This window comes from Chelonia mydas, chromosome 6 (assembly GCF_015237465.2).
Source record: "Chelonia mydas isolate rCheMyd1 chromosome 6, rCheMyd1.pri.v2, whole genome shotgun sequence".
NCBI lineage: Eukaryota > Metazoa > Chordata > Testudines > Cheloniidae > Chelonia > Chelonia mydas.
The window spans coordinates 121,006,090-121,031,831 of record NC_051246.2 but is presented as its reverse complement, the minus strand read 5'-3'; the positions used below and the strand labels follow the sequence as shown (position 1 = coordinate 121,031,831).

The following is a 25,742-nucleotide window of genomic DNA, read 5'->3' as shown; positions in this document are numbered from 1 at the left end:
CAAGAATGCGGAAAGGAGACAGATGAATAGCAGGCAGAGGCATGGTAGCCCCTTATTTGTCATGACAAGGAGTCTGAATACGAAGTGACTTGAGACAGGATGTCAATGGAAGTACCCACTGACAGGGGTAATGTTTGTAAAGCAGGAAAGATAACTTCAGCTCTGGTATCTTTTAAGAGATCTGAACAAGGAAGCAGGCCAGACAGGTTACAGTAGTTAAAGTGAGATGACCAAGTCAGGGCAAATGAGCCAAAAACAATGACTGTGAAATGCTTAAGATCAGTGACGGAGGCCATGTTACAAGAATTAAAACAAGAAAAATGGGAGACCAGAATACTGCATTTTAACAGAATCCTTGCACTGAAGTAGAGTTTAAAGTACATAATGTCTTTAAAAGAGGCACTTACATTTGAAATTGTCCCTTCAAGCTTCGCTTTGTTTACTATCTAGCATTTCAAATATAATTGTAAATGCAGTTTCAAACAGACCCAGACTTGTATAATACATGCTAATCACTACAGAATAATGTGGCCTGTGATCTTTATTTGTAATACAAGTAATCATGATACCAGGAAAGTTTTTTTTAAGCTCTGCTCTATGATATTTAAATGAATTTGTTTTTAACCATCCATAGCTGCAGCAGTCTATGAGGAAAATATGAGCTAAGTAAATACAGTGTATTTATATTTCCCCCCTACAGATTACAAAGATCATCTTTTTGATATTGGTTACTACTTAAAAGCTGGCAACTGAATGATGGCAAAGGTCACTTTAGAGAAAATCCGTATTTCAGTGGGTCCTCCTCTTCAACGACGAAGGTTGCCGTTCCAGTATAAAAGGCTTCTCCTGAGACTTCTACTACAACAGCGTTATAGTCCCCACACTTTGCTTCCTGAGAAGAGAAAAGGTTTAGATTTAAATTGAATGGGCATTGAGGGGGTACTTCCCTGTTTACAAAAGAGCATTACTACACAGTAGGTAGCGGAGTACAATAAAATTGGGTCACCAATGGCCCTGCTTCTCTGGGTGTTCCTCAGCTCTTACCAATTGCAGTTACAGTCAGAGGGCTTTTGTTTACTTACAGAGTCACTCGCAGATAAACCCACCTACAACCACAGCTACATCAGTCAGGAGTGTGTTTTCACACCCCTGACTGACTAGCTATGTCAACCTATCTTTCAAGAGTAGACTAGGCCTTACTGAGCCACACCTTGATAATGGCTTCTATTTGGCACAGGCCAACCTAGCTTGGACTGAGCCATCAGCTAACAGGCAAGAAGCGTATAGCTGCTGTATAAAAGACTTGAAATAGCAGCCTACGACGACTTCAGCGGGGAGCTCCAGGAAGGCAAGTCAAGTCAAGGAAAGGCTCCACTATTGCCGCAGGAACAGAAATCACAGTTTAAGGCTGTGTCTACACTAGAGGCCTCACAGCGGCACCAACGCAGCTGTGCCGCTGTAAGATCTCTCGTGTCGCCGCTCTACGACGATGGGAGAGAGCGCGCCCGTCGACATAATTAAACCACCCCAACGAATGGCGGCAGAAGAAGCTCTCCGGCCGATACAGCGCTGTGCACACCACCACTTATTCCGGCAAAACTTATGTCGCTCAGGCGTGTGTTTTTTTCAGCCCCCTGAACGACATAAGTTTTACCGAATAGGTGGTAGCGTAGACATGGCCTAAGATCGTGGGGTTTGCTTATTGGTTTTGTTAATCAATAGTTTTGCACTTTAAATGGAACTGCAGTTATCTCTGGCAAGCCTGCCCCAGACACATGGCTCCTTCCCTTTCCTAGTCCAATAGTTGTTGGGGAAATTTTTCTGACATTCACAAGCTTTCCCATCCCAAGTTCATCCCATTTGCCTCCTTCCAATGTATGCAGTCTCCTATGTCTCTCTCTAATTGTTACTCAACTGAACCCAATCTTCTTTGTAAGTCAGTCCCACCAGCCCACGTTGCTGGTGCTCTTCACTCAACTCCTTCCAATTCAGAAATCTTTTTTTGGAGAACAAGTGCCCAGAAGGCAAGATTCCAGCTGTAGCCATACGAAAGCCATACAAATATTGCCCTCCTCTGATGAGGAGCCTTTGTATATACAGTGCAAAACTGCACTGGTCTTTTTTCCTTTCACTTCAAGTTCATCTTTGATCTGGAGTTGGCTGTCACCCCCAAGTCTCTTTCAGCAGTGCCACTTCTTCGGTTTGTCACACACAATGTCTGTTTTGGATTATTCCGCCCCTGCCCCCATTTGTATTATTTTCTGCCTATGTTCCTAATTATTTTAGGTCTCTGAATTATTCCTCCAGCCTCAGTTCCTTTCAATTTTGTATCATCTGTGAATTTCATCATCATACTGTTTATTCCTTTCTGTACAGCCTATGATCATAATGGAAAGATAACTGTGTCAGGTGAATCTTCATCCCTGTTTATCCATAACACACTGCTCTCCGACACACAATTTGTCAAGACTTGCAATCTCTGCTCAAAACAGGCCCAGGACTGAAACGATAGGGATGCTACAGATCAGAAGTGACTACAGTGGCAGAGCTGTCTGTAGATAGTGCAACTATGCCTGGTTTAAGCCTGTGCTGTTAGTTCCTCACTGGCATGAGCACAGAATTCACAACAAACACCTTAAAATACACAGAAAAGAAGAGGTTTGCTGCTTGCCTTCACTGCTTTTCCAGTGAACAAGGAACCAGTTGAGCTGCTTCGAAAGGTTCTGGTCTGATTCAGCTGGATGAGTCCCTTATGGTATTGTAAGGCAATGCGAGCAGTTACGCCTGAGCCTGTCGGACTTCTGTCGACCTAAATTAAAAAATAAAACGTTCGTTAGCTTTTAATTTTTCTCTTTTATTACAAAAACACGAGAAACGCCTCCCCCTACAGTCCATAGCATTACAGACATTGGCATTTCCTAGCTCTGGGGTTCTGTAAATAGACAGTCTGAGAGAAGCACAAAAGAAACTAAGTGGGTTCTGGCACTTTCAGACTATGATTCTGTTTGGCAAAATACTAGGAGTGAGGGATCCTAGTTTGACAATATTCATAATCACTACTCAAGTATTAAACCTTCATGTTACTTTCAGGTCTGTAACACTTGCAGATAATCACTAACAGAATCCAGAGCAACTAAATTCTCTAGACCGGTATTCTCCGGATCATTCCCATGTGACAGCTGGGAGAGTCCTACCTACTAAACTCATTTTTAATCCTTACTGAAAGCCTCTCTCATGTTTTCAGAAGTATTTACCTGCTTTCATTCTGTACTGAAATAGTTTACTGTTAAGGAACAGACGACACTTCAAAGACAATGCCTTTGCAACACAGTGAGAGAATTTAACTCATTCTTAATAGACACACAGACCAGGCATTACTTATCTTGTATCTCTTAAAGTAGCATGTTTTCATACCTGTGCATCTGCAAACACACAGATGTTGGTTGTTGGTTCATCGCTAAATGCATCTTTTCCATCTGTTAATATAGTACCATAGAGGAAAGCAAGCTCTTCGTTATCAGGGTGATGAAGTTTAAACTAGGAACAACACACAAAATGGATATACAGACATATACAACAATCAAATATTTTCAATTAAATTGCAGTAAGATTTTTACAAGATGACCAAAGTGGGCACGCACACAGGTATAAATGTGCCATTCTAACGACTCTTGGGCACACTTGTTTCTACCCCACAGGTAACACAACTGAGGCTTATTAGTGAGGACACCAACTTTATCATCTTGTGTTCACTTAAGACTACAGACATCGTGGAACTGTGGAATTTCCCATGTGCAACTCAAACCCTCAGGTATTTCTTCAAGATTTGACTTCACTGATTTCCTAAGCTCTGTTCAGGATGCATTTTTCAGGTCTAATATTTGCTTGACTACAAACCATCAGTGTGCTGTTGTTGCCTGGGGCTGTACAGGGATGTGTGCGTTGAGTGCGAGGTGGGACACGCACAAACATGACAGACATTTAAACAGACTGCAGTAGACAATTTGATGCTAGATATGGGCGCTCCTGAAGTCATTAAGAAGACATAAATACAAAATTCAAACTAAAAATATGCTAATATTACACTTTTTAGCAAGATCAATCATTCAGAAGGCAGTAGAGTAGACTGGAAACAGCAACTCCAGAGTCCTCAGCCCTGGCTCTGAATTTGGATTAGGGCTAGTCTACACTCGAATGGCTACAGCGAGGCAGCCGTACCGATGCAGCCTGTGGCGCTAGTGCAGACACTCTATGCCAATGGGAGACCGCTCTCCCGTTGGCATAATTACTCCACCTCCCTGAGCAGCGGTAGCTGTGTCGGCGGCTTTTCCATACCCCGAGCGACTTAAGTTATACCGAAGTAAGCGCAAGTGTCTACAAGCCCTTAGCTGAGGCACACTGAGATGAAGAGGTTTCCCTATCAGTAAAATGAGGATAATAGCTGCCTACCTTATATGGGTGTTGTAAAGACTAATATTTATACAGAGCTTTGAAAATGTAAATTGCTAGAAAGATGCTAAATATTATTTGGGTATTATGATGGTTAAAACAGAGCCATTTGTAACACAAAGCATCTGTAATTCGGTATTGTGCTAAGACAACTAAAGCATGGGAAATATAGAACATAGTTGAAACTTTATGGCTTTTTTCCCCTTAAAGAGTGATATAGAAACTGTGTCAAAAAAACACAGAATATTGATCACATGGAGAAGTTATAACATAACATCTTCCACAGTGAAGAAAACATTAAATTAACCTGCTACGAGTAATGCCCAATTCTACAAATAAATGATTTGCATTCAGCATCTAATGTGACGGGCGTGTATTTGACAGGTATATTAATCTTGCTAGACACATCACAAAACACAACAATGCACTTGCTTCACAGTAGTGTATGCTGAGACCTAATGTGGGAGGCAGACTATGCCACACCTGCCTACTGCAGGATTCTTATGCCGTCCTCTGAAGCAGCTGGTGTTGGCCACTGTCAGAGACAGGATACTGGACTGGGTGGACCTTGGTCTGATCCAGAAGGGCAGTGCCTATGTTTCCTGAAGCAAGTTGTGCTATGTGTGTTTTTTGCATTTTAAAAAAATTTGTATTTGCAGCTGGACACAAACTCCCCCACTTCCCAGCACCTCTGGCTATCTGGATTATTCAGCACGTTTCTAGCAACATAATCAACAGTTTAAGTTAACTAAACTGTAAAATTACATTAACAGGGCAAGAACAGTCACACCCATAAACACCTGAGAAAGTCTACTATGATATTTACTCTTTGTTTTAAATTCCAGGTATAGAATTCCAACGTCATGAATAGTCTCCTCTAAGAAAAACCCTGCAATATTACTACGTTGTTAGAAAAGTATTTGGGGTATGTTGGCATCTTCTGTACCTGTCTCTTTACTGCTTCTGTTACTGCACTTGCTGCATCTACAAGATCCTGAGTCTTTGAAGAACAAACATCTAATCCCAATCTCTCAGCACTGAGAAAGGCATAGAAAGCACCACCATATCCAATATCGACCACTACCTTCCCATGGCCAGGAACATCAACGGTCACATCTAAACAGAACAGGAGAGAGGGAAAAGCAAACAGAACCGTGCATGAACATATATGGGTAATATTATTCCCCCCGCCGACCCTCTCAATACAGGAAACCAAATTCTATCCTAATTCACACCCCAGTGCAACGTTGCTGATTTTAATGCAACTGTTAGCATAGTAACAAGGATAATTTTGTGTAGCACTTTGACATCAAAGGATAAAGAGAGGTAAGTACTGAGTCTTATAAGAGCCTGATCCAACTTCCATTAAAGTCAATGGAAAAACTCTCCTGTTAAAATCCATGGGTTCAGTTTGGGTTCTAAATCAGGGAACAATTTGTCCTTGTCCTTGCTGAGCTGAATTTGGCCAACTATACAGACTGTACTCTTTCCAAATTAGAAGTATTAGATTTTTTTAAAAACAATTTATCTCATGCTTATTAATGCAAGATAAGGCAATCAGATTCAATCAATTCAGAAGGATTCCAACAAACACAGTAGGGTAAATCAACTTAATTACAGTGTCAGATTTACTTTGAAGTGAGATGTAAATACAGTTAGGTGCTAAAGCAAGTGAATGGCACAGAACTCCACAGGAAAGTCAAGGAACACAATGCTAGAAATCGTGTCATGAGTTTCAATCATTAGAAATATTAAAAAACCCAAACCAAAAAACAAACGACAGTGAGTAGACCAATTATTAGATGCAGATATAAAATGGAAACAAGGAGTCTTGGAAAGGAAAGGATGCTGGAGGGCAGGAAGCGGAACAGCTAAAGGAATTAATGCAGTAGCAAAACGAAATAGCAAAACGCAGGAGACCATCAGACTGAAGAGTGTGAGTGACTCCTAGTGTACTTACAGAAGCTGAATATGGTTATGCAATAATGAAGACACAAATTTGGGACAGAATATCATCCTAAAATATTGCAGGTATTGTGAAGTCTCTAACCTATCCGAAGTTCTGCTCTTTTGTTACTTAATAAAGGGTCTCAGAAACATTAGGTAGGTCATCTGCAGAGAGCCCTACAAAGCAGAGTTCTTCATCCTCTCGATCTGGTCACCAATTTCAACATCGGGCAGATCCATAGTTAGGTCTATTCTTCTGTGGAGTCAAAAGTAGGTACAGATTTCAGAGTAACAGCCGTGTTAGTCTGTATTCGCAAAAAGAAAAGGAGTACTTGTGGCACCTTAGAGACTAACCAATTTATTTGAGCATAAGCTTTCGTGAGCTGCATCCGATGAAGTGAGCTGTAGCTCACGAAAGCTTATGCTCAAATAAATTGGTTAGTCTCTAAGGTGCCACAAGTCCTCCTTTTCTTTTTTTGAAAAGTAGGTACAGACTTCATTAAAAAACCCTTTTCCCCACCAAAACATTCACCTGCCTGTCCTCTTCCTACCATTAATGAGTGGAGTATACAAAGTTAAAAACAAATCATTCCTCTGTTTTCTGGAGTGATCTCAGTAAATGGTATCTCCATAACTACCCTGCAGACCAAGAGACACCAATCTTGTACAAGCTTCCTCCTTCAAACTATTGATGTTTACACAGTCTTAAATTACCCACTCTAATTCCCAGGAATAAGGGTGCACTCAGTTTTGCAGAGCTGGAGGCTGCCAGCCCAATATGGGCTCAGGTGGCAGCACCATGCAGGGCACAAACTATAATCCTTTCTGCAGAAAGTCTGCTGGCTGCCAGAGCCCTGCCACGCCCTTTGACGCTGCCACCTGCTTCCAAAGGCAAGGGGCCAGCACACATGCTTGAAGCTGGTTGCAGCATCAGAACCAAGGCACCCATAACACCCCTCCCTAGGTGCTAAGTACCTCACAAATTCACACCCGGAGGGGGGGGGGTGGTCGGGGGGGGGGGCAGACATAGGGAAAGCGAGAGCAGGTTTAGTGCTGTTAGTCATGCACACAGTCATCACTTTCACCTGTGGGGGCTGTACAGTCGGGGGGGGGGAGGGAGGAAGAGAGAACAGGGGCACCCCTCCCCAAGGCTCCAGTGGATGAGGGTCCCACAGAGGGGGACTCAAGGATCACCCAGACAAGGGGCGCCCCCATACCACGATTGGGGGGCTGACAGACGGGGGGTCAGGCTTTCGGGGTGCCACACAGGCAGTGGTCACCCCGGGGGGTCCCACAGAGCAGGACTGGGGGATCACGCAGACAAGGGGCACTCCCACACCACAACTGGGGAGCTGACAGACAGGGGGTCACAGGGGTGCCACACAGGAGGGGGTCGCCCCGGGGGGTCCCACAGAAGGCGGCTCGGGGATCACACAAACAAGGGGTGCCCCCACACCACTATTGGGGGGCTGACAGACAGTGGGGGTCAGGCTTTCAGGGGTGCCACACAGGCAAGGGTTACCCTGGGAGGTCCCACAGAGGGGGACTGGGGGATCACCCAAACAAGGGGCGCTCCCACACCACAATTGGGGAGCTGACAGACAGGGAGTCACAGGGGTGCCACACAGGAGGGGGTCGCCCCGGGGGGTCCCACAGAGGGCGGCTCGGGGATCATCCAAACCAGGGGTGCCCCCACACCACGATTGGGGGGCTGACAGACGGGGGGTCAGGATTTCAGGGGTGCCACAGGAGGGGGTCGCCCCGGGGGGTCCCATAGAGGGCGGCTCGGGGATCATCCAGACAAGGGGCGCTCGCACACCACGATTTGGGGGCTGACAGACAAGGGGTCAGGCTTTCAGGGGTGCCACACAGGCGGGGGTCGCCCCAGGGGGGTCCCACAGAGGGGGATCACCCAGACAAGGGGCGCTCCCACACCACGATTGGGGGGCTGACAGACAGGGAGTCTCAGGGGTGCCACACCGGCAGGGGTCGCCCCCGGGGGGGGGTCCTACACAGACGGGGGCGCCCCGGCTCTGAGGAACAGGAGCCCGGGGTCTCCCCGCGGCAGGGGCCGGTACCTGCGGCGGCGGCGAAGGCGGGCACGCTGTGGAAGCGGACGCGGCTGCCGCTGCGCTGCCCGTCCCAGGGCACGAAGGCGGTGACGGGCCCGCAGGGGCAGTGGATGGTGACCGCGGTCTCCGGGCGGCTCGGCGCCGGCACCAGGCCGCCGTCCAGGGCGAAGCGGCCCAGCGCCAGCACGGCGTGGCCGCACATGGTGCTGTAGCCCTGGCCGTGCAGGAAGAGCGCGCCCAGCTGGGCGGCCGGCAGCTCGCTGGGCACCAGCACCGCCGCGTACATGTCGCGGTGCCCGCGGGGCTCGTGCACCAGCAGCCGCCGCACGTGGTCCAGCTCCGCGCCCATGTGGCGCCGCCGGGCCAGCAGCGTGGGGCCCGCGGGGCCCGGCTCCAGCCCGCCCGGCACGATGCGCAGCGGCTCCCCGCCCGTGTGCATGTCCACCACGCGCACCACGGCCCGCGCGCGGGGCGGCAGCCAGCCGGGCGCCTCCATCACCGCTCGCCCCGCCAGCGCCGCGTGGCGGCCACGCCCAGTGGGGGCAGGACCAATGGAGCCTGTCGGGTCCAGGCTGGCCACGCCCAAATGGGCGGAGTCCGCCTGACGTCATGCACCAACGGGGTGGGGCTTGTGCGGTAAGCGCGCCCATAAGGGCGGGTGTGCGACCAAGCGGGCCCCCATTGGGGGAGCGCCGGGGAAACCTCGCCCAACCGGGCGAGAGGCCGCAAGGAGCTCCGCCTTCAGGTAGGCGGGGCTTATCCTGGCCTCGCCCACAAGCGGGATGGGGGATGTGAAACCCCGCCCCCAGTAGGGGCGGAGTCAGCCCGCCGTTGCCACACAGGGGAGAAGGAAGTGACGCACACGGGCGGGGTGGAGCTTCGCCTCTCCCCGCCCCAGGAGTCCGGAAGCGGAGGCTGCTGCTGCTCCGCTGGGGGAAGGCTGCGGCGGGTGGGCCCTGCTGCGGCAAGATGAGTGAGCGCAGCCCCCGGGGTGACCGTGCCGGGGCCGCGCTGGGAGGGTCTGTTCCGTCCCGTTCCTCCCCGGGCCGCCGCCTCCGCCTGTCGGGCCCCTCCGGTGCCCCCTCGTGGGGGCGGGGACCCCTGACGGGACCCAGCCTGAGACCCGGTTGTCCCGGGGTCAAGGCATCCCCGCCCCCCCTTCCCTGCAGCGGGGGAGGGGCGGTCCCTGGAGCCGAGGGAGTGGACGGGGGGGGGGTTTGCCCCCGGTCGGGAGGGGGGCAGGGGAGGGATGCCTGGGAGCTGGAGGGGGGAAGAGTTGGGGGGGGGGGATCAGTGGGGGCCTAGAACTCCATTTCTTAAGTACGGTGCCACAAACTCTTTCACCGGCGTTGCTGCTGCATCTCCAGTAACGTGAGGTACTACAGTGTTGCCACTCCTTGTATTTTTAAAAGCTGTAGCTATCCAGCCAGCCTGCCTTGGCTTGTATTGTGGGAGAACCGCACAATATTTAAATGCGTCCACTCAAATCTACGGCGACTGTGGGGTAAGTGTCGAATTCCGACAGACTCTTGAGTTTGTGAACGAGATCTAGGGCCTGATCGTGGCCTGTGATGTGGTGTCTCCTGTGTCACGTGCAAAGGAGGCATAAGGTTGTCTAAACCAGGGGTGGGCAAACTTTTTGGCCCGAGGGCTACATTGGGGTGGGGAAGTTGAATGTAGGGCTGGGGCAGGAGTTTGGGGTTTGGGAGTGGGTGCAGTGTGCAGGAAGGGGCTCAGGGCAGGGGGGTTGGGGTGCAGGAGGGGTGTGGCAGGGAGCTCAAGGCAGGGGGTTAGTGGGCTCAGGGAGTTTGGGTGTGGGGTGCAGGAGGGGTGTGGGCCCCAGCCCAATGCCACTTACCTCGATCAGCTCAGGGGTGGGAGTGGTGGCCCCGGTGGAGGCTGTGGGGCTGGGGCACACAGCTGCAGCCCCTGGCAGAAGTTGTGGGGTTGGGGCTGCAGGGTCCTGATTCCAGCCAGCCCCAGTTGCAGGGCAGGGGCGCACAGTCCCGCCTTCTCCTCAAGCCCTAGAAGTCACGGAGGTCCGGTAAAGTCACGGAATCCATGACCTCTGCGACTAAATCGTAGCCTTAAGTGTAAGACAAGTGACAACAGATAGATACAGACGGGAGTGCAAGGAAACTCAGGCAGCATTGATCAGCATGCTAATCAATGGTCTCAGCACACCAAGTGGCCTGACTTTTGTCAAGTTTTTTATAGGTATCCCAGCAAAGGAGAGTTTTAAGGAGGGATTTGAAGGAAGATGTTTACAGGGAGCTCCTAAGCACGAGGGGCAGCATGGGAGGAAGCACGTAGCTGTGTGTTTGAACATTTACCAAGTTGACAATGGAGGCTGGCATCTTAGGCCCATCGGAGGGGGGAGCTGACATCTGAATAGTGAATAAGAGCTGGGGATAGGCTGTGAAGGGCCTTGAAACACAAGTAGCTTATGTTTGATGTGATAGAGAAGGGGGAACCAAGGCAGGGATGCAAGAAAGGGGTGACATAGTCAAAGTGACGTGCTTGGGAAATGATCTTAGTAGCAGCAGCAGCATTCTGAATGGGTCTAAGATTTCATCTGTCAAGACCAGAGAAAACCATGTTACAGGAATCAAGACATGAGATGACGGGGACCCTGAATAAGAGTTCTAAATGTGTGAATGGATGGAAAGGGCCATGTCTTAGAGATGTTATGCAGAAAAAAATTAGCAAGCTTGAGGCATAGCCTAGCTGTGAAGACCTAGAGGAGCGGTTCCCAAATTTTTTACTAAGGCGACCCACCAAATGCATTTTATCTTTTTTTTGTGACCCACCCAGGGTCCAAATTCATGGAAGGAAGGAGCCAAAAATCATTTGCCAGTGTTGGGGCACCGACCACCTGGAGCAGCACTTTCCACCCCACCACTGCAACCCTAACACTGGTGCAGAGGGAAGTTGGAGAGAGAGCCTGCTCTGCACTCACCCTACAGTGGTAGCTCCTGTCCAGTGGAGCTGGGCCTGGGTCCGGGTCCCTGCTCTGGGTGTTTGCAGCCTAGTGCACGGGATTGCAACGGCACTCAGGTTTGGCTTGGTTGCCTCTTCAAGCCTGAGTGGTGCTGCAACCCCATGCATGAGGTTGCAATGCCTGGAGCAGGCCCAGACTCTGCAGGACAGGAGCCACCACTGTGAGATGAGTGCAGTGTGGGCTCACACTTCAACCCTGCTCTCTGCACCATGCCTGGGACCCACTGTTTGGGAACCACTGACCTAGAGAGAGGTCTGAGTCAAAGATGACATCAAGGTTATGGGCTTGAGTGCCAGGTGTGAGAGTGGCATTTTCCCCAATGATCGAGAAGATAGGCAGGGGAAGATTAAGAGCTCTGTTATAGTCATGTTGAGCTTGATGGCTAGACATCTACAAGGAGATGTCAGAGACAGGCTGAGATTTTAGTTCAGACAGGAGTCCGGTCTGGAGTGGAGACATAGATCTGTGAGTCATCAGTATAGAGATGGTAGTTGAATTTGTGTTTGCTGTTGAGATTACCCAGCGATAAGGCAGAGAGAGAGAAGAAAAGGGGACCAAGGACAGAGCTCTGTGGACCCCCCCGAAAGCTGGAGGGAGGCAGAGGATACGCTGAAGGAGCGATTAGAAAGGTTGGAGGAGAACCAGGAGAGTGGAGAGTCATGGATGCCAGGGAAGGACAAGATTTCGAGGAGCACAGTTGACTAAGTGACTGACAGGTCAAGGTGGATGAGGATGGAGTACTGGTTCTGAGCTTTAAGGAAGAGGTCATTAGAGACTCTGACAAGAGCAATTTCAGTAGAGTGCAAGGGGTGGAAGCTAGATTGGAGGATCTACAATGGAATTGCAGGAGAAGAACTCCAGACAATGCTAGTAAACAGTGCATGCAGTGAGCTTAGAGATGAAAGGGATATGGGGCAGTAGTTAATGAGACAAGCGGGGTTAAAGATGTGTGGGATTTTATAGGACACAAGAGACTAAAGCATTTTTGTATTGTGAGGGGAACAAGCCAGATGAAAGTGAGAGTAAGGGATGGAATGAGAGTGGGACAGGTTTGCTCAGGGGATGGGATCATTGGGGCAAGTGGAGGGCTGAGGGATTGAACTTCCTTCAATAAGGAAAATTTGTCAGCCCACGCACTCCCTTTAACTGGGCTTCCAACAAAATAATCAATCAGTTATTGGGTTTTTAGGCACTTGTAAATACAGTTTTGTGGTGCTGTTTTTGTAGGTTTGTCCGAGAGGACAGCGAACAGATGGTGATAAAATCTGTCGGGAGTGTACAGGATCTCCAGGGCATTATGATTGGCTATACCTTGGCTTTATGGCTATGCTTCCTTTGATTTTGCACTGGTTCTTCATTGAATGGTATTCAGGGAAAAAGAGGTTAGTAATCTTTTTATTTAATTTAAAAACAAAAAGGCCCACCATAAATGTGTTCATTCATATGAGAAGGCAAATCGAGTTGCTATTGGGCAGGCAGATACACAGGCTGCTAATTTGCTGGGCACACTGTGCTTATGGGTTTATTAATTTTCATCTTAGAGCTGCAAGTTCCTCCCAGATGGTCACAGTGCCCAGGAAATGCCCTATACCCAACTCCTTTTTTTAAATGTATTGAAGGAATCCTCATTGGTGTAGGAGGGAATGCTCAAGTATGTCAAGTTTTGGCCTAAAGAGTATTACTATATCTTTATAACCCCTGACGGGAAGATACTTAACCTTTACTGTAGTATCCTAGGTTTCTGAATGCACTTTATAACAGACTTGTTAAAGAACGTGGCTGCTTTCTGTAATTTCATGCTGTGTAAATATTTTACAAATGATGCCTGTTTAAAGTGGTGTGCAAACAGTATACTAAACACTTAATGTTTCATACTATAAACTCTCAACCCACTAAAATATATAATTTTAACATGAGCTTTCAGCTCCAGTGAAAGTTTCGTGCATCTGATTTAAAATGTTTGCCCTTTTATTTAAAAAACATAAAAATTTATGTAGCAAGTCACTATGAAAATGAAAACCACCATTTATAAAGAATAGGTAACTTAGAAATTAATGCCTTGGAAATATCAAGGGTGGTGCTTAGTTCTCACTTTGCCAGTGAATTAGGCAGAGGGCTTTATAATGTTGCAATACTTAATAGTTTAGTTTTGCTGAACAAAGAATATGCTTTCTGCGTTGTAGGAAGTTGTATAACTCTCACCCTGCCTTGCATATTTGATCTTTGTTTTTGCTAGACTAAATGTGGTGTGAATGTTAGTTTCAGAAGTTTAGATGAAGTACAACTGCACTTGTGCACTAAATAGTGTGACTCAGATAAATGAGAAGATTATTTTCAGTATCATGCTTGCTTCAGTCTTCATTTTGTAATAACTGTGGCTTTGGCCCATCTTTCATAGTGAATTTAAACACAATAGACAGTTTAGAATTGAGAGTCTTTATACTTCACTCAGCATTTGATATTTTTGACTTTTTTTCCCTGTTGATTTTCAAGTGGTATTAACGAACTTTTTTCTTCCTCCCTCTGCAGTTCCAGTGCATTGTTTCAGCATCTTACTGCCTTATTCGAATGCAGTATTGCAGCAATAGTTACACTGCTTGTGAGTGATCCAGTAGGTTTTCTGTATATCCGTTCTTGCAAGGTAGAGATGCTTTCTGACTGGTATACGATGCTTTACAACCCAAGTCCTGATTACATTACAACTGTACACTGTACTCATGAAGCTGTCTATCCTCTGTGAGTATAAAGTCAGAGTATTTTTTATCAGTTTGCTATTTTATCATATGTGTTTCAGAAATTTATAAAATGTTGGGTTATGGTACATTTAGCCCTGAAATGTGGCCGTATTCTGCTAAGTTAGTACTTCTTGTAAGAAGGGTAATCTGCTTGCCAAAATGTACTTAATGTGGCCTGGATTCAGGAAAGCATCGCTATCCAGAGAAGCACTTAAGCACATGCTTAACCTTAAGCATGTGCCCAAGTGCTGTCTTGAATTGGGGGCTGTGTTTATATGGCACTTTAAAAATGGAGCACTGTAAGTGCTTATTAATTCTTTTATTGGCCCTTGTGTGAGAAATGGAAAGTCCTAGTGGTAGTCTAGACTTCAGTTTATTTGTGAATCTGCTTGTCTATAACAGCAGCTTATCCTAATTATGGGTGAACAGTAATAAAATTTTTTCCAGGTATTGGTAGAAATACATGTTTTAAATTCTAAAGTTTGTATAACTTTCAAACAGAGGTAGAGATATAAAACTTTACACTGAGTGCTGTTCTAGATGAAATGAGGATAAACCAAGGAAGTCAGCTTAAACTAACCTTAGTCTGAAATATAGCCATATGCCACTAATTGAAGAAAAAAAATCTGAACATTCACAAAACTTCACAAATACAAAGTCAATCTTTCATCTGGTAGAGTGCATCAATTTTCCTTTCTTTGCTTATAATGTTGATTTTAACAATTGTTTAAATGACTGACTTCTTTAGAAATTCCTCTTTGACAGTGTAGAATGTAAAAGGGCTTATCTAACCCAGACCAGTGGGCTGCCAAACCCCCTTTGAAGTCTTGTGAGCTTTCTTTTTTGTGCTGCTTCTTTAAAGCACCAGCATAGTGAATCATAGTAAACCAGCAAGCCAACAATCTGTAACTGCAGCTTTACTGGCAGCGTTTTTGGCACATTGCAGCATGCTGGCTCTTTGGGAGAAATTCTACATATCTCTAGGTTGGAGGTGGGCAAACTACGGCCTGCGGGCCACATCTGTCCTGTAGGACCGTCCTGTCTGGCCCTTGAACTCCCGGCTGGGGAGGCTAGCCCCGGGCCGCTCCCTTGCTGTCCCCCTTCCCCCGTAGCGATGCTGCTGCGCGGGCAGCGCTCTGGACAGCAGAGCTGCGCGCTCCTGCAGGGCAGAGCAGCAGCATGTCTGGCTCTGGCTGGGCTGGGCAGGGCAGCTGCCAGACATGCTGCTCTGAGCAGCATGGTAAGGGGGCCAGGCCGGGGGTTGGATAAGGGGCGGAGGGTCCTGGGGGGCAGTTAGGAGACAGGGGGCAGTGGGATGGGGCAGAGGTTCTGCGGGGGCAGTCAGGGGGTGGAAGTTTAGGGGTGGGGTCAGGGAATGGGGGGGTTGGATAGCATGGGGTCCTGGGGGGCCTGTAAGGGGGCGGGGGTGTGGATAGGGGTCAGGGCAGTCGGGACAGGGAGCTGGGGGGGGGGGGGGTTGGATAGGGCATGAGGTACCAGGGGCCTGGTGGGGGTGCAGACAGGGGTTGGGGCAGTCGGATAGGGGGTGGGGTCCTGGGGGGCGGTTGGGGGGGAGGTCCCGGGAGGGGGCAGTTAGGGGACAAGGAGCAGGTGGAGTTGGATGGGTTGAGGGTTCTGAGGGGGCGGGAAGTGGGAGGGAGCAGATAGGGGGCAGGCTGTTTGGGGGGCACAGCCTTCCCTACTCAGACCTCCATACAGTTTTGCAACCCCAATGTGGCCCTCGGGCCAAAAAGTTTGCCCACCCCTGCTCTAGGTAGTTGCACAAAGAACTCAAGTAATGGTAATTATAGTAGTCTTACACTGGAGAGTAGCAACCTGTACCTTTTAACATCTCCTAAATTAGTGTCACAGTGAGCAGCCATTCAAGGGAGCCTGTTCATGAGGGTTTAGGAGTACAGAGACTTACAGCGAGCTTCAATACATCTTCATTACACTTCAGGAGAGAGAATTAAGAAACACCTATAGATTTGGGCAGCCTTTAAGAACTAACCTACATGTTGCTTTCACTGCCCTGGGGAGGCAGTTTGGTCTAGAGAGGGTGCTGTACTATGAGTCAGGAAACCTGCAGTTTGCTCCCACCTCTGTCACTGCCTTCTGGGACGACCTATGACAAGTCAACTGAACTCTCTGGGCCTGTTTTTCGCTCCCACCCTCTGTATAGATTGTAAACTCTTCTCTGTGTGAGAGTGTGTATAGTGCCTAACACAAGGCATCCTAGGTCTGTTAGAGCCTGTAGTTACTACTGTAATGCAAATACTAAGTATTAATTTTTTCCTTTATAGATACACCATTGTATTTATATACTATGCCTTCTGTCTGGTGTTGATGATGCTGCTCCGACCGCTTCTGGTTAAGAAGATTGCCTGTGGGTTAGGAAAGTCAGATCGATTTAAAAGTATTTATGCAGCACTCTACTTCTTCCCTATTCTAACTGTACTTCAAGCAGTTGGAGGAGGCCTGCTCTGTAAGTTTTTTGTTTGTTTGGTTTGGTTTGGTTTTGTTTTTAAAACGTATGCCCTTAACAAAAAGAACACCTTGCTCAGTGGACAAAGTATGTCCTTTTTTGCTTTGCTTGCGTAAGGCTATTACGTTAAATATATAAAGAAACATTCATCAAAATTACCTTTGTTGTTCAAATATCTGCCCGCAGTGCTATTATAAAAGGAGATTACTCCACACAGCCATCTATTACATGAAGCGTGCTCCTTCCCCCCCGCTTCTTGGGAAAACATTGACAAATCATAGAGCTGGTGTTGTAAATCAAAAGTAAGGTTCCTTAGCCAATCAACTCAGTGCTGCCTTAGCAGAACATGACAGTGCATTAAGTATACTGTCAGTTTAGCTAAGATAGCTCTTTGCGCGCACGCTGTTAGGGGCTTATTCCTTCACCTGCTTACTTCCCTGGTCCTTCTCGCATGAACAGAGAGCAACAATACCCGAAGTCCAAAGATGCAAACAATTTGATGTGTATTGGGGTGAACTTCCAGAAAGCATGATTCCAGTTTCCTTCCTTGGTGTCCCCCTTCCCAGCTCTGACACCACAGAGCCGTACCTGTGTCCCTGTTCCCATTCCCCCCCCCCGTAGCAAAACATGATTCCAATTTCCCCACCCTTACTTCCTGATTGACTGCAGACTACAGAGTAAAACTTGAGTTCTGCTTAGCTATACCTTAACCAATCGTAACATAATTGGTTAAATAATCATGTTACAATATATCCCCCCACCTTAATTAGTTTACACCCAGCAAAATTAATTATACAGCAGACAGAAACAGTCATAGAGCCAGACAGACCGTGCAAATAATAGCAAAGTGGGAACTATAATGACAAAACAATACAGAAGTGAGGATTTCACAACTACATCTATTAAGCCATAAAGGTTTCCCAGCTGTGTCTATTGATAATTTCTTACTGAACAGAATGCTATCAAACTAAACTTCCTTTTACATTCTCTAGGCTCTTCCCTTTCTCTGGAGGTGATAGATCAGATTGCCTTATTTCAATGTGACTAGTTTGGGATGTGACCATACATTTCCTAGCTTATGGCTGCCTCTGCTGTTTAGCCAGAGATCTTAGCCTAAGACTGTCACTGTAAGAGAAGGCCCATAAACAGGCAGACTGTGATTTTGATTTTCTTTTATACCTCTAGAACTAGCTAAGTGATAACAATACACATCAATTCTTAAAGTATAGGCCTTTGCAGACTGGCCTGAATATCTATATCCTAACACACACACAGGTTTAAAATCACAGATAACTTTCAGACCTCTCCAAAGCAGCATTGGCCTCGCTCCCTAGGTAGTAGGAATGCTGTTCCAAGCTTCATTGCAGTTCTGTAAATTCAGCCTTCCAGAAAGAAATATTTTAAATAAAGGCAAGAATTAGCAAAGGCTAAGGAATGCATTGGGAAAGCGGTGACAATGGGAGGCTAGAGAACACTCAAATGCAGTCAGCAGCTCAAGAGAGAAAATTGTTCTAAATTATTCTAAAAGCTACTTGCCCGTGCCAATAGGAGAATTCAGAGCCTGGTTGTCAGATGCACTCAATGTATCTGAAAATCAAGCCCTCATTCACTTACAGCCAAATGGAGCGCTCTTGTGAAACCTGTAGACAGCAGCAGGGGAAGAGATCAGGAAAGCTGAGGACTGCCTCAAACTTGCTTACCATATTCCCCCTTTTTAAGGGGATATGAAGAGGGGTTTATGGCCTCCAGACCTTGAGGAATCCACGAGAAGAGGCTGCCTCGTGTGCTATTCCCTCCCTCCTGGGCACATGGCTCTGTGCCTTGCCTTTTACCTCTCAAAGCAGCGGGTGTGGACTGGAAGATTATGCTGCATTTTAGTGGTATTAACTTAATCTCTCTTTTCCAGCAGAAATACCTCTGGTTTCAGAAGGGGCTAAAGCAAATTGGAAAATGTAGCTATTCTTAGGCCCCCTCCATTCTCGAGTCCCAGCCTTGCGCTATAAGCCGTCTGTGGGTTCCTGTGTGAAAGGGCAGCATGTCACCGTGCCATCACTCAGCATGCACGCTCCCATTTCAGCAGACTCTTCTGTCCACTTTTCTATTCACATTTGTGCTTTAGCTGTGGAGGAGGGAGCCAAAGGGCTATTAAACTTCAGTAATGCATGTTAAAATGTACAGAGCCTAATTAGAAATAGTGTGAGAGAGGTCTATTAGATGAAGTGAGCTGTAGCTCACGAAAGCTTATGCTCAAATAAATTGGTTAGTCTCTAAGGTGCCACAAGTACTCCTTTTTTTTTGCGAATACAGACTAACACGGCTGTTACTCTGAAACCTGTCTATTAAAGCATGAATGATGTGGAGAAAGTGAATAAGGAATTATTTACCCCTTCACGTTACACAAGAACCAGAAGTCATGCAATGAAATTAAGAGGCAGCAGGTGTAAAACAAACAAAAGGAAGCACTTCCTCATACCATTCACAGGCAACCTATGGAACTTATTGCTGGGGATGGGGTGAAGGTCAAAACTATAACTAGGTTTAAAAAAATTAGTTAAATGCAGGGAGGATAGGTCCATTGATGGGTATTAGCCAACATGGTCAGGGACACAACCCCATGCTCTGGGTGTCTGTAAACCTATGACTGCCAGAAGCTGGGCCTAGACAGCATGGGATGGATCACTCAATAAATTACCCTGTTCCATTCACTACCTCTAAAGCATCTGGCACCGGGCACTGTCGGAAGGCAGGATACTGGGCTAGATAGATCATTAATCTGACCTAGTATGGCCGTTCTTATGTTATGTAGAAATATGATCCTTTGGGCCTTGGAGGAAATGGATTTTGAAACCTCTAGAACAGTGATGCTCAAACTTCAGTGGTTCAGGAGCCAAATTAGTGAACAACATTACCCAAAAGAGCCACAGTAGTGTGAATGACAGGGGAAATATTTAGTTTTTGGATATAAATTATTCTCACAGCAAATAAGCTGCTAATCTAGTAAAAGCATCCTGATTGGTTGATTGGTTAAACCACACCGTGTTTTCATATCGTGCTACAAAGACCTGCAGGAGACCCATTAAAGAGCTACTTGCGGCTTGTGAGCCACAATCCAAGTATTATTGCTCTAGAAGGTCAAAAAGTAAACTTCTTTGCTTGTCTATCACTCATTCACACTGTAGTGCATGATTGTTAAATTTCATATCCATGGGCTAAAGTAGGCTGGACTGATTCAGTGGAACAGTTGCATACATAGCAGTAGTTAACATCTTTTGCTGAAATGTACTTAAAGTGGTGGTGTTTTTTCCCTCCGCCTAATACATGCAATGTTTGCCTTTAGATTATGCATTCCCATATATTATATTGGTGTTATCTTTGGTTACTCTGGCCGTGTACATGTCTGCCTCTGAAGTAGAGGTAGGTAGAAATGTCTCTTCTGTCATAGATTTTAAAACTTAATTTTACCAGCAGAGTCTTGAGGCCTGAGAAGTAAGATAAGGAACACTAGCTCATTGTTAATGCATGATCAGATATCTGGCATATGCTACAATATCTTCTGGAATACTGACTTGAGCGGAGACTGCTAGCTTGCCTTGCCTTGCCTCATGTATTTGTCTGTACTCTTGTGCTTATTCTGGGAATAAGCCTTTTTCATTTTTGGCATATGGGTCCAGCTCAAGGAAACTAGCATGAACTGGTAGTCCTTGATGCAACTCCCTCTCCCAAGGAGGACTAGGGAAAGATCATAGAGAGTGATTAGAGTCAAATCATTCTCAAGCCCCATAGACTTTATATATAGTGCCTCCCCCTGCATTGTGCACAACCTCTCACTTAAGTGTCAGATACAATGTAGGTGTGAAAACATTAACAACACTTTTTCTTTTACAAGTCTTTCAAGGATCTTCTTGTCAGGAAGAAAAGGCTTGTCGTTCTTTCTAGCCACTGGTTACTTCATGCCTATGGAATCATCTCTATTTCCAAACTGGAGAGACTTGGCCAGGATTTACCACTGTTGGCTTTGGTACCTGCACCTGCCCTCTTTTACTTACTTACTGCAAAGTACACTGAACCTTCACGCATCCTTTCAGAAGGAGCAAATGGACATTAAATGTAATTTGTGCCAACACCCCCAATGAAACCATCCCAGTAACATGGATTAAAGAATTTCACTGTTTGTTATGCCCTTCAGCTCTTCTTAGACTGAAGTTGTCATTTCTGTACAAAACATTTTCTGGGTAAAACACCGTACAGAATCTAAGAGTATGTAATCTTAAAGTGCTGTACTTTAACTTCATGAAGGGCTTGTAAAAAATCGAAGTGGATAATGTCTTAATCTATATACATTTTTCACTATGTATAAATACTGGTGGGACATACCTTGTAATACAAACAAAAAACTTGTACCTTATTTATTTATTTCACAATGCCATATATTAGCATCTGTTTGAATAAAGTAGCAAAATAGAGCTGTGGTTTTCTGGTAAAGTGTCTGGCTTCTGTCACCCGCTCACTTGGAATTACCGTCTCCTTAAAAATAAGAAGTTTGTGGAGAACACTCAATGTCTAAAGTTGCAGCTGTAGTTATGTATTAGCATTTTACTCCCACTAGAACCCCCTCCCTTCCCCTGCTACAGCCTCCTATTAATCTGCAGCCCAATTCAATTTAGATCTTAAAACACGGGCGAGGAAACGAAGTACAGAATTGTCAGAGCAGGATTGTTCTCTATAGTACATTTCTTACTGCATCATTCAGTCTGGTTTGAGATGTGCTGACTGTACAATCTTCCATATGGAGCCTATTAAAGAGTACTGTCCCTTCCACTCAGGCAGTTTTCCTAATATGCTGCCTGCATACTCCTATGCAGGAATTGGTTCTCCTTCTAGCTAACAACTGTTGTTAGCAAACATTCTGCAGTAAAACACGTGATGCATCTGTCAATCTCTAAGCAATGAAGGAGCCTCCATGGGGGAGACCTCTCCATGCCTTTCACCCTTGTTGAAAATTGTTGGGTTTTGGTGCAATTAAATAATTGTCTATTTCCTCATTGGGTGCTTCATGTCCGTTGGTTTTGCTTTGGTGTACACTCAATCACGCTGATAAAGCTTGAGCCACCACTAACATTGTAAAGGTGAGAAATGTGGCTGGTTGGCTGCCACCCAGCACTGATCTGGAGTAGTTAGAACAGGGGGACTGTAGGTAATGATAGAAAGCTTGATGCTAGGGTATGTCTCACACACACACACACACACACAGAAAGGGCAGAGAAAGAAATGGGGTTGCTGTCACTAAGGAGCAGTCCCTGTCCCATTAAGTGGATTCTTTAATGCTCTCCTAGTATTACTTTTACACGTAACACAGCAATCTACATGCTAGAATGGAGGTATTCACAAGAGGTGTGCTAGCATAAGGCAAGGGTGACAGTATGAAACAGACTGAGAATCATCATCCTCCAACACTTAAATGATCATTAATCTGCAGAGGGAAGTCACATGGTAACCAACATAGCCTTAACTGCTTCAGATCTAAAAATATGAGCAGCCATTTCCCAAGGGTATTTTGACCAGCCAACTCTTTTGGGGCAAGTTAACCAGTGACCTGTTTTTTAAATTTTGAGCCTGTGGAAGTAATTACAAAGAGGGCAGAGGAGGATAAAAATGTACTGATCATGGCATACCCTGGTATAAACAGTCGGTGTGTTTATTTAAGAGTCACAGTAGTATGTTGTGTTTTATTACCCAATTAGGCTGTAGGGAATTGGAGAGCTGCTTGAGAGCTTACTTCTCAAAGCAAAGCTGATGCAGATCTAGTCAAAGGAGACCATACTATGGAACCTTCAGATAATTCAGGGTATTTGTTTTGGACTCTACACCAGCTTACCTGCCTCCAGATGTCACTGTTCCTTGTTCAGATGCAAACTATGTAGTATTCTCTCTTACTACAAGACTTAGGATTTTTGTCCTAATAACTTTACTGCCTAACTGGAAAATTAGAGCCACTATTTCAAAAAGGACTTCTACAATGGTACACACAAAAAACACATTTGGGTGTGAAAATAGGCATTTACTTAAATGAGATTGGGTACATCTATCTGTTTGCATACAAACATTCCCATTTTTTATGTACCGAAATCCATAAGGCCCTGATAAATATATGCATTAAAATACCAACTACCCTGGCTAGTATTTGGTCACTTTTTTTTTTTTTTTTTAAATAAAAGTGTTCTGTGCACAGTCTTGTAGCTGTATTTTCAGACACAATTACTGGGACTGCACATACACTTGGGGTGACTGGGTTTCAGGATCAACTGCAGTGTACATTTGCATGCACAGCTATGGTAATGACAAAAAAGCAATTGCATATGCATTTCTGTTCATGGACAGCGTGACTCCAGGCTTAAAAGTTTGGCCCTAAGTTGTCAAAAAGAAATCTGAAAACAAAACTCAAGTAGCACTAATGATAAGCATGTCATTGGATAAGACTGGGGAACCTTGTATATTAATCCTAAAATTTCTATTAGTCAGTAATCTGTTAAGAGCATAGTTTATAGTAGGTAAATGTAGCCTAGGGATCATATATGGATACTTACCTTTTCCTTTTTACTCCAATATTCTATCCTTCAGAAACATCTGGAATTTAAATATAAAATACATATTTTAGCAAGCTTTTCTCAGTATCTGCTCATTTGCACAAAAAAGTTAATTACAGATACTTAGTTTAAGATGGATGTAATTAAACAGACCCATTTTTGCCTGATCCTTGTGGTCCTTTTATGCAATGCCTTTCCATTGACCACAGTGAACATTCCACACATGAAATAATGGCAGCATCAGGCCTTAAGCTGAAGCAGAAATATTTTTTTCCTTATAGATTTAACCCATCCCTTTCTCTAGTTTGCTGTCCAAGTATCCAAATCCCAGTCACCTCAAAGGTGACTACAAGAACCTTTCTGCTTAAAAATCCTATAATCAAAAAACCAATGTACTTCTGTTACAGGAATATAGCCATATGCATGCACATACCACGGACATTCCCCGGGATAGAGCTTAGGACTTTTAGCATCCAAAGCATAAGCCTGTACCACCGGAGCTAAAATGAGTAGCAAGGTATTATGGGGGATGGAGGGAACGGCCCTAAGAGGAGACACTTCATGCTCAGCCCCAGTGTATTATTATTTAAAATGTAAACAATAGAAGTTGCCGATACAAAAAATTCTAAGCATCCTAACCATCAATTAAACTTACAGTGCCATAATGCTAATCATACAGCGCCAGGCCAGGCAGCAGCTCTGACTTGTTAGCCTTCACACGTCCATTGCGGAAAAGCTAAAATGTGTTTCTGAAGAGAACAGTGAAGCTCTAAATATTTTCCACAGCTTCCTTACTGAATTAGCCTTTAGGAACAGGAAATTAAATGTATCATCATCACCCAGGCTGTGCAATAAAATATGCATACTCTTCCCAATGAACACAATAGCTTTTCCACTGTGAATGTAAGTCCAGATCCTCGCTGGTGGAAACTGACGTAGCTCCATGGAGCTTACTTCTGAAGTGTTATCACTGTTTATTCCTAATGAACAAATTCACCATAATTCCATCAGGATACGAAGTAAAAGAAAAGGGATTGGTGTATCTTACTGGGTTGTGTGCTGGATTTACTTTCTAACAAAGAATCCAGTCCATCAAAGTTATTTTGAAGCCCTTTGTTAATAAAATCAATCTTTTTCTCTCTCTGATGAAGTTTCATTACAAGATCTGCTATTGCAGCCATGATTTCCTTCTCATTCGCCACAAATTCCTATAATGAGACAAAGTGGAAAAATCATTTTCTTGTAAAGAAAAAGAAATCACAAAACATTAGGATGCTTTTGTTTTGCATTTCCTGACTTTTCATAGATTGTCCAAACACCAACTGTATAGCTCTGCTGGGTTGGCATACCCACTCTTGAGATCCAGAGACAGCTCTTATGCAGATTTTTCATGAGTTTCTTATTGCAGGTTGAGTTTTAAAAAACATTAAAGAAAGATGACAACCTTTAGGTATGTTTGAACCTAGCATGAGGGAAATAGAATCAGAACCAACCTAGGACAAAGAAATTTTACAATCATTATTTTTATGCAGTGCTAGAAAATTTCTAATTTCCTGTATTTTACCCTGTGGCAGAGTAATGGTAGTAGACTATTTACAGTGCCAAATCTTCTATTATTCTTTTTTGCATGGTAACCAAATTATTTTCAATGCTAAAAAATACCTTGTCAAAAAATGTTGAAACCTACCTTTTGCATGCTGCTGTCCTCTGACCATCCCTTCAGAAAAAGCTCTAAAATAAATTCAGTTTTAAAATGTTAGCAGACTGTCAGAAAAACAAACATTCTAAAATAGTCTTCCTTTTCAAATACTGAGAATATGATAATTTTTGTTTTTAAATAGCTGAACATTTCCTTTGATGACATGTTACTCACGATGAAGGACTGTCAGATCACTCAGAATTTTTACTGTTGTTGATTTGTGGTTTTCGGCTTCATGGCTCATTGTCAAAATATCTGCTTTCATCTGTGCATTGCACTGCAGAGAAAATCATTGCAGCTATGTAAACATTTGTGTTTGGTCTCTTCTTCCTGATCTCTTTAGCAATTTTTGTGACCTACAGATATACAGAGGGTGGTGTACGCCCCAGGACAAAACTCTTTCCATTGCTACACTTTTCCTCAACATCAGGCATCCATTTCACTTTCCAGAACAATGACATTAATGATAACCAAAATAAGTGAAATCTCAGGACCAGATCCTCAGCTCTAAACCAGTCAGTCAATGCAGCTGTGCTGATTTACACCCGCTGAGACTTTGGCACTCGCTCTTCACTCGCAGTTTAGTTTCCCTGTGTCTCTTTACTATATCTAACTGTCCCAAGGCAATAGTGAAGTACAAAAGCAGGTTCCAAACTCGTATCTTTGTTGTACTTCAGGTACCAGTGGTTCTGGCTTTTGGAGTTGAAACTGATTTTCTTCTTTCTATAGTTCCTTTGCTACATCATCAGCAGTAGAGGACGTAGAACAAG

General features: G+C 45.2%; 3 protein-coding genes across 5 annotated transcripts in view; 1 reads left to right on the top strand and 2 right to left on the bottom strand.

Moving 5' to 3' along the window:
- Positions 1 to 319: 319 nt before the first annotated feature.
- On the bottom strand, positions 320 to 9,001 carry L3HYPDH (trans-L-3-hydroxyproline dehydratase). Its single transcript, XM_037901168.2, has 5 exons — positions 8,475 to 9,001; positions 5,396 to 5,565; positions 3,415 to 3,537; positions 2,672 to 2,809; positions 320 to 892 (listed from the first exon to the last, which is right to left on the bottom strand). The coding sequence occupies exons 1-5, from the start codon at positions 8,962 to 8,964 to the stop codon at positions 767 to 769; spliced, it is 1,047 nt and encodes a 348-aa protein (XP_037757096.1). The 5' UTR covers positions 8,965 to 9,001; the 3' UTR covers positions 320 to 766.
- A 147-nt stretch (positions 9,002 to 9,148) lies between these two features.
- Positions 9,149 to 21,152, top strand: LOC102944092 (JNK1/MAPK8 associated membrane protein). 3 transcript variants are annotated; one of them, XM_037901166.2, is made up of 7 exons: positions 9,149 to 9,441; positions 9,881 to 9,972; positions 12,697 to 12,851; positions 13,999 to 14,205; positions 16,508 to 16,689; positions 20,027 to 20,103; positions 20,576 to 21,152. In XM_037901166.2, the coding sequence occupies exons 1-7, from the start codon at positions 9,438 to 9,440 to the stop codon at positions 20,792 to 20,794; spliced, it is 936 nt and encodes a 311-aa protein (XP_037757094.1). In that variant the 5' UTR covers positions 9,149 to 9,437; the 3' UTR covers positions 20,795 to 21,152. The 3 variants fall into 3 exon arrangements, with proteins under 3 accessions (XP_037757094.1, XP_043404874.1, XP_037757095.1); XM_043548939.1 differs by having other exon boundaries at positions 9,150 to 9,213; XM_037901167.2 differs by lacking the exon at positions 20,027 to 20,103 and having other exon boundaries at positions 9,293 to 9,441; positions 20,576 to 20,765.
- Position 21,153: 1 nt separating this feature from the next.
- The window catches only part of LOC102947769 (coiled-coil domain-containing protein 175), a 45,937-nt gene continuing 41,348 nt past the window's right edge, over positions 21,154 to 25,742 (bottom strand). The window contains exons 18-22 of the mRNA XM_043549394.1: positions 25,147 to 25,249; positions 24,961 to 25,004; positions 23,929 to 24,481; positions 23,274 to 23,313; positions 21,154 to 21,213 (exon numbers count right to left, since the gene is read on the bottom strand). Of these exons, the coding sequence (XP_043405329.1) occupies positions 24,281 to 24,481; positions 24,961 to 25,004; positions 25,147 to 25,249 (348 nt within the window). The 3' untranslated portion in view covers positions 21,154 to 21,213; positions 23,274 to 23,313; positions 23,929 to 24,280. The remainder of the gene's footprint in view (positions 21,214 to 23,273; positions 23,314 to 23,928; positions 24,482 to 24,960; positions 25,005 to 25,146; positions 25,250 to 25,742) is intronic.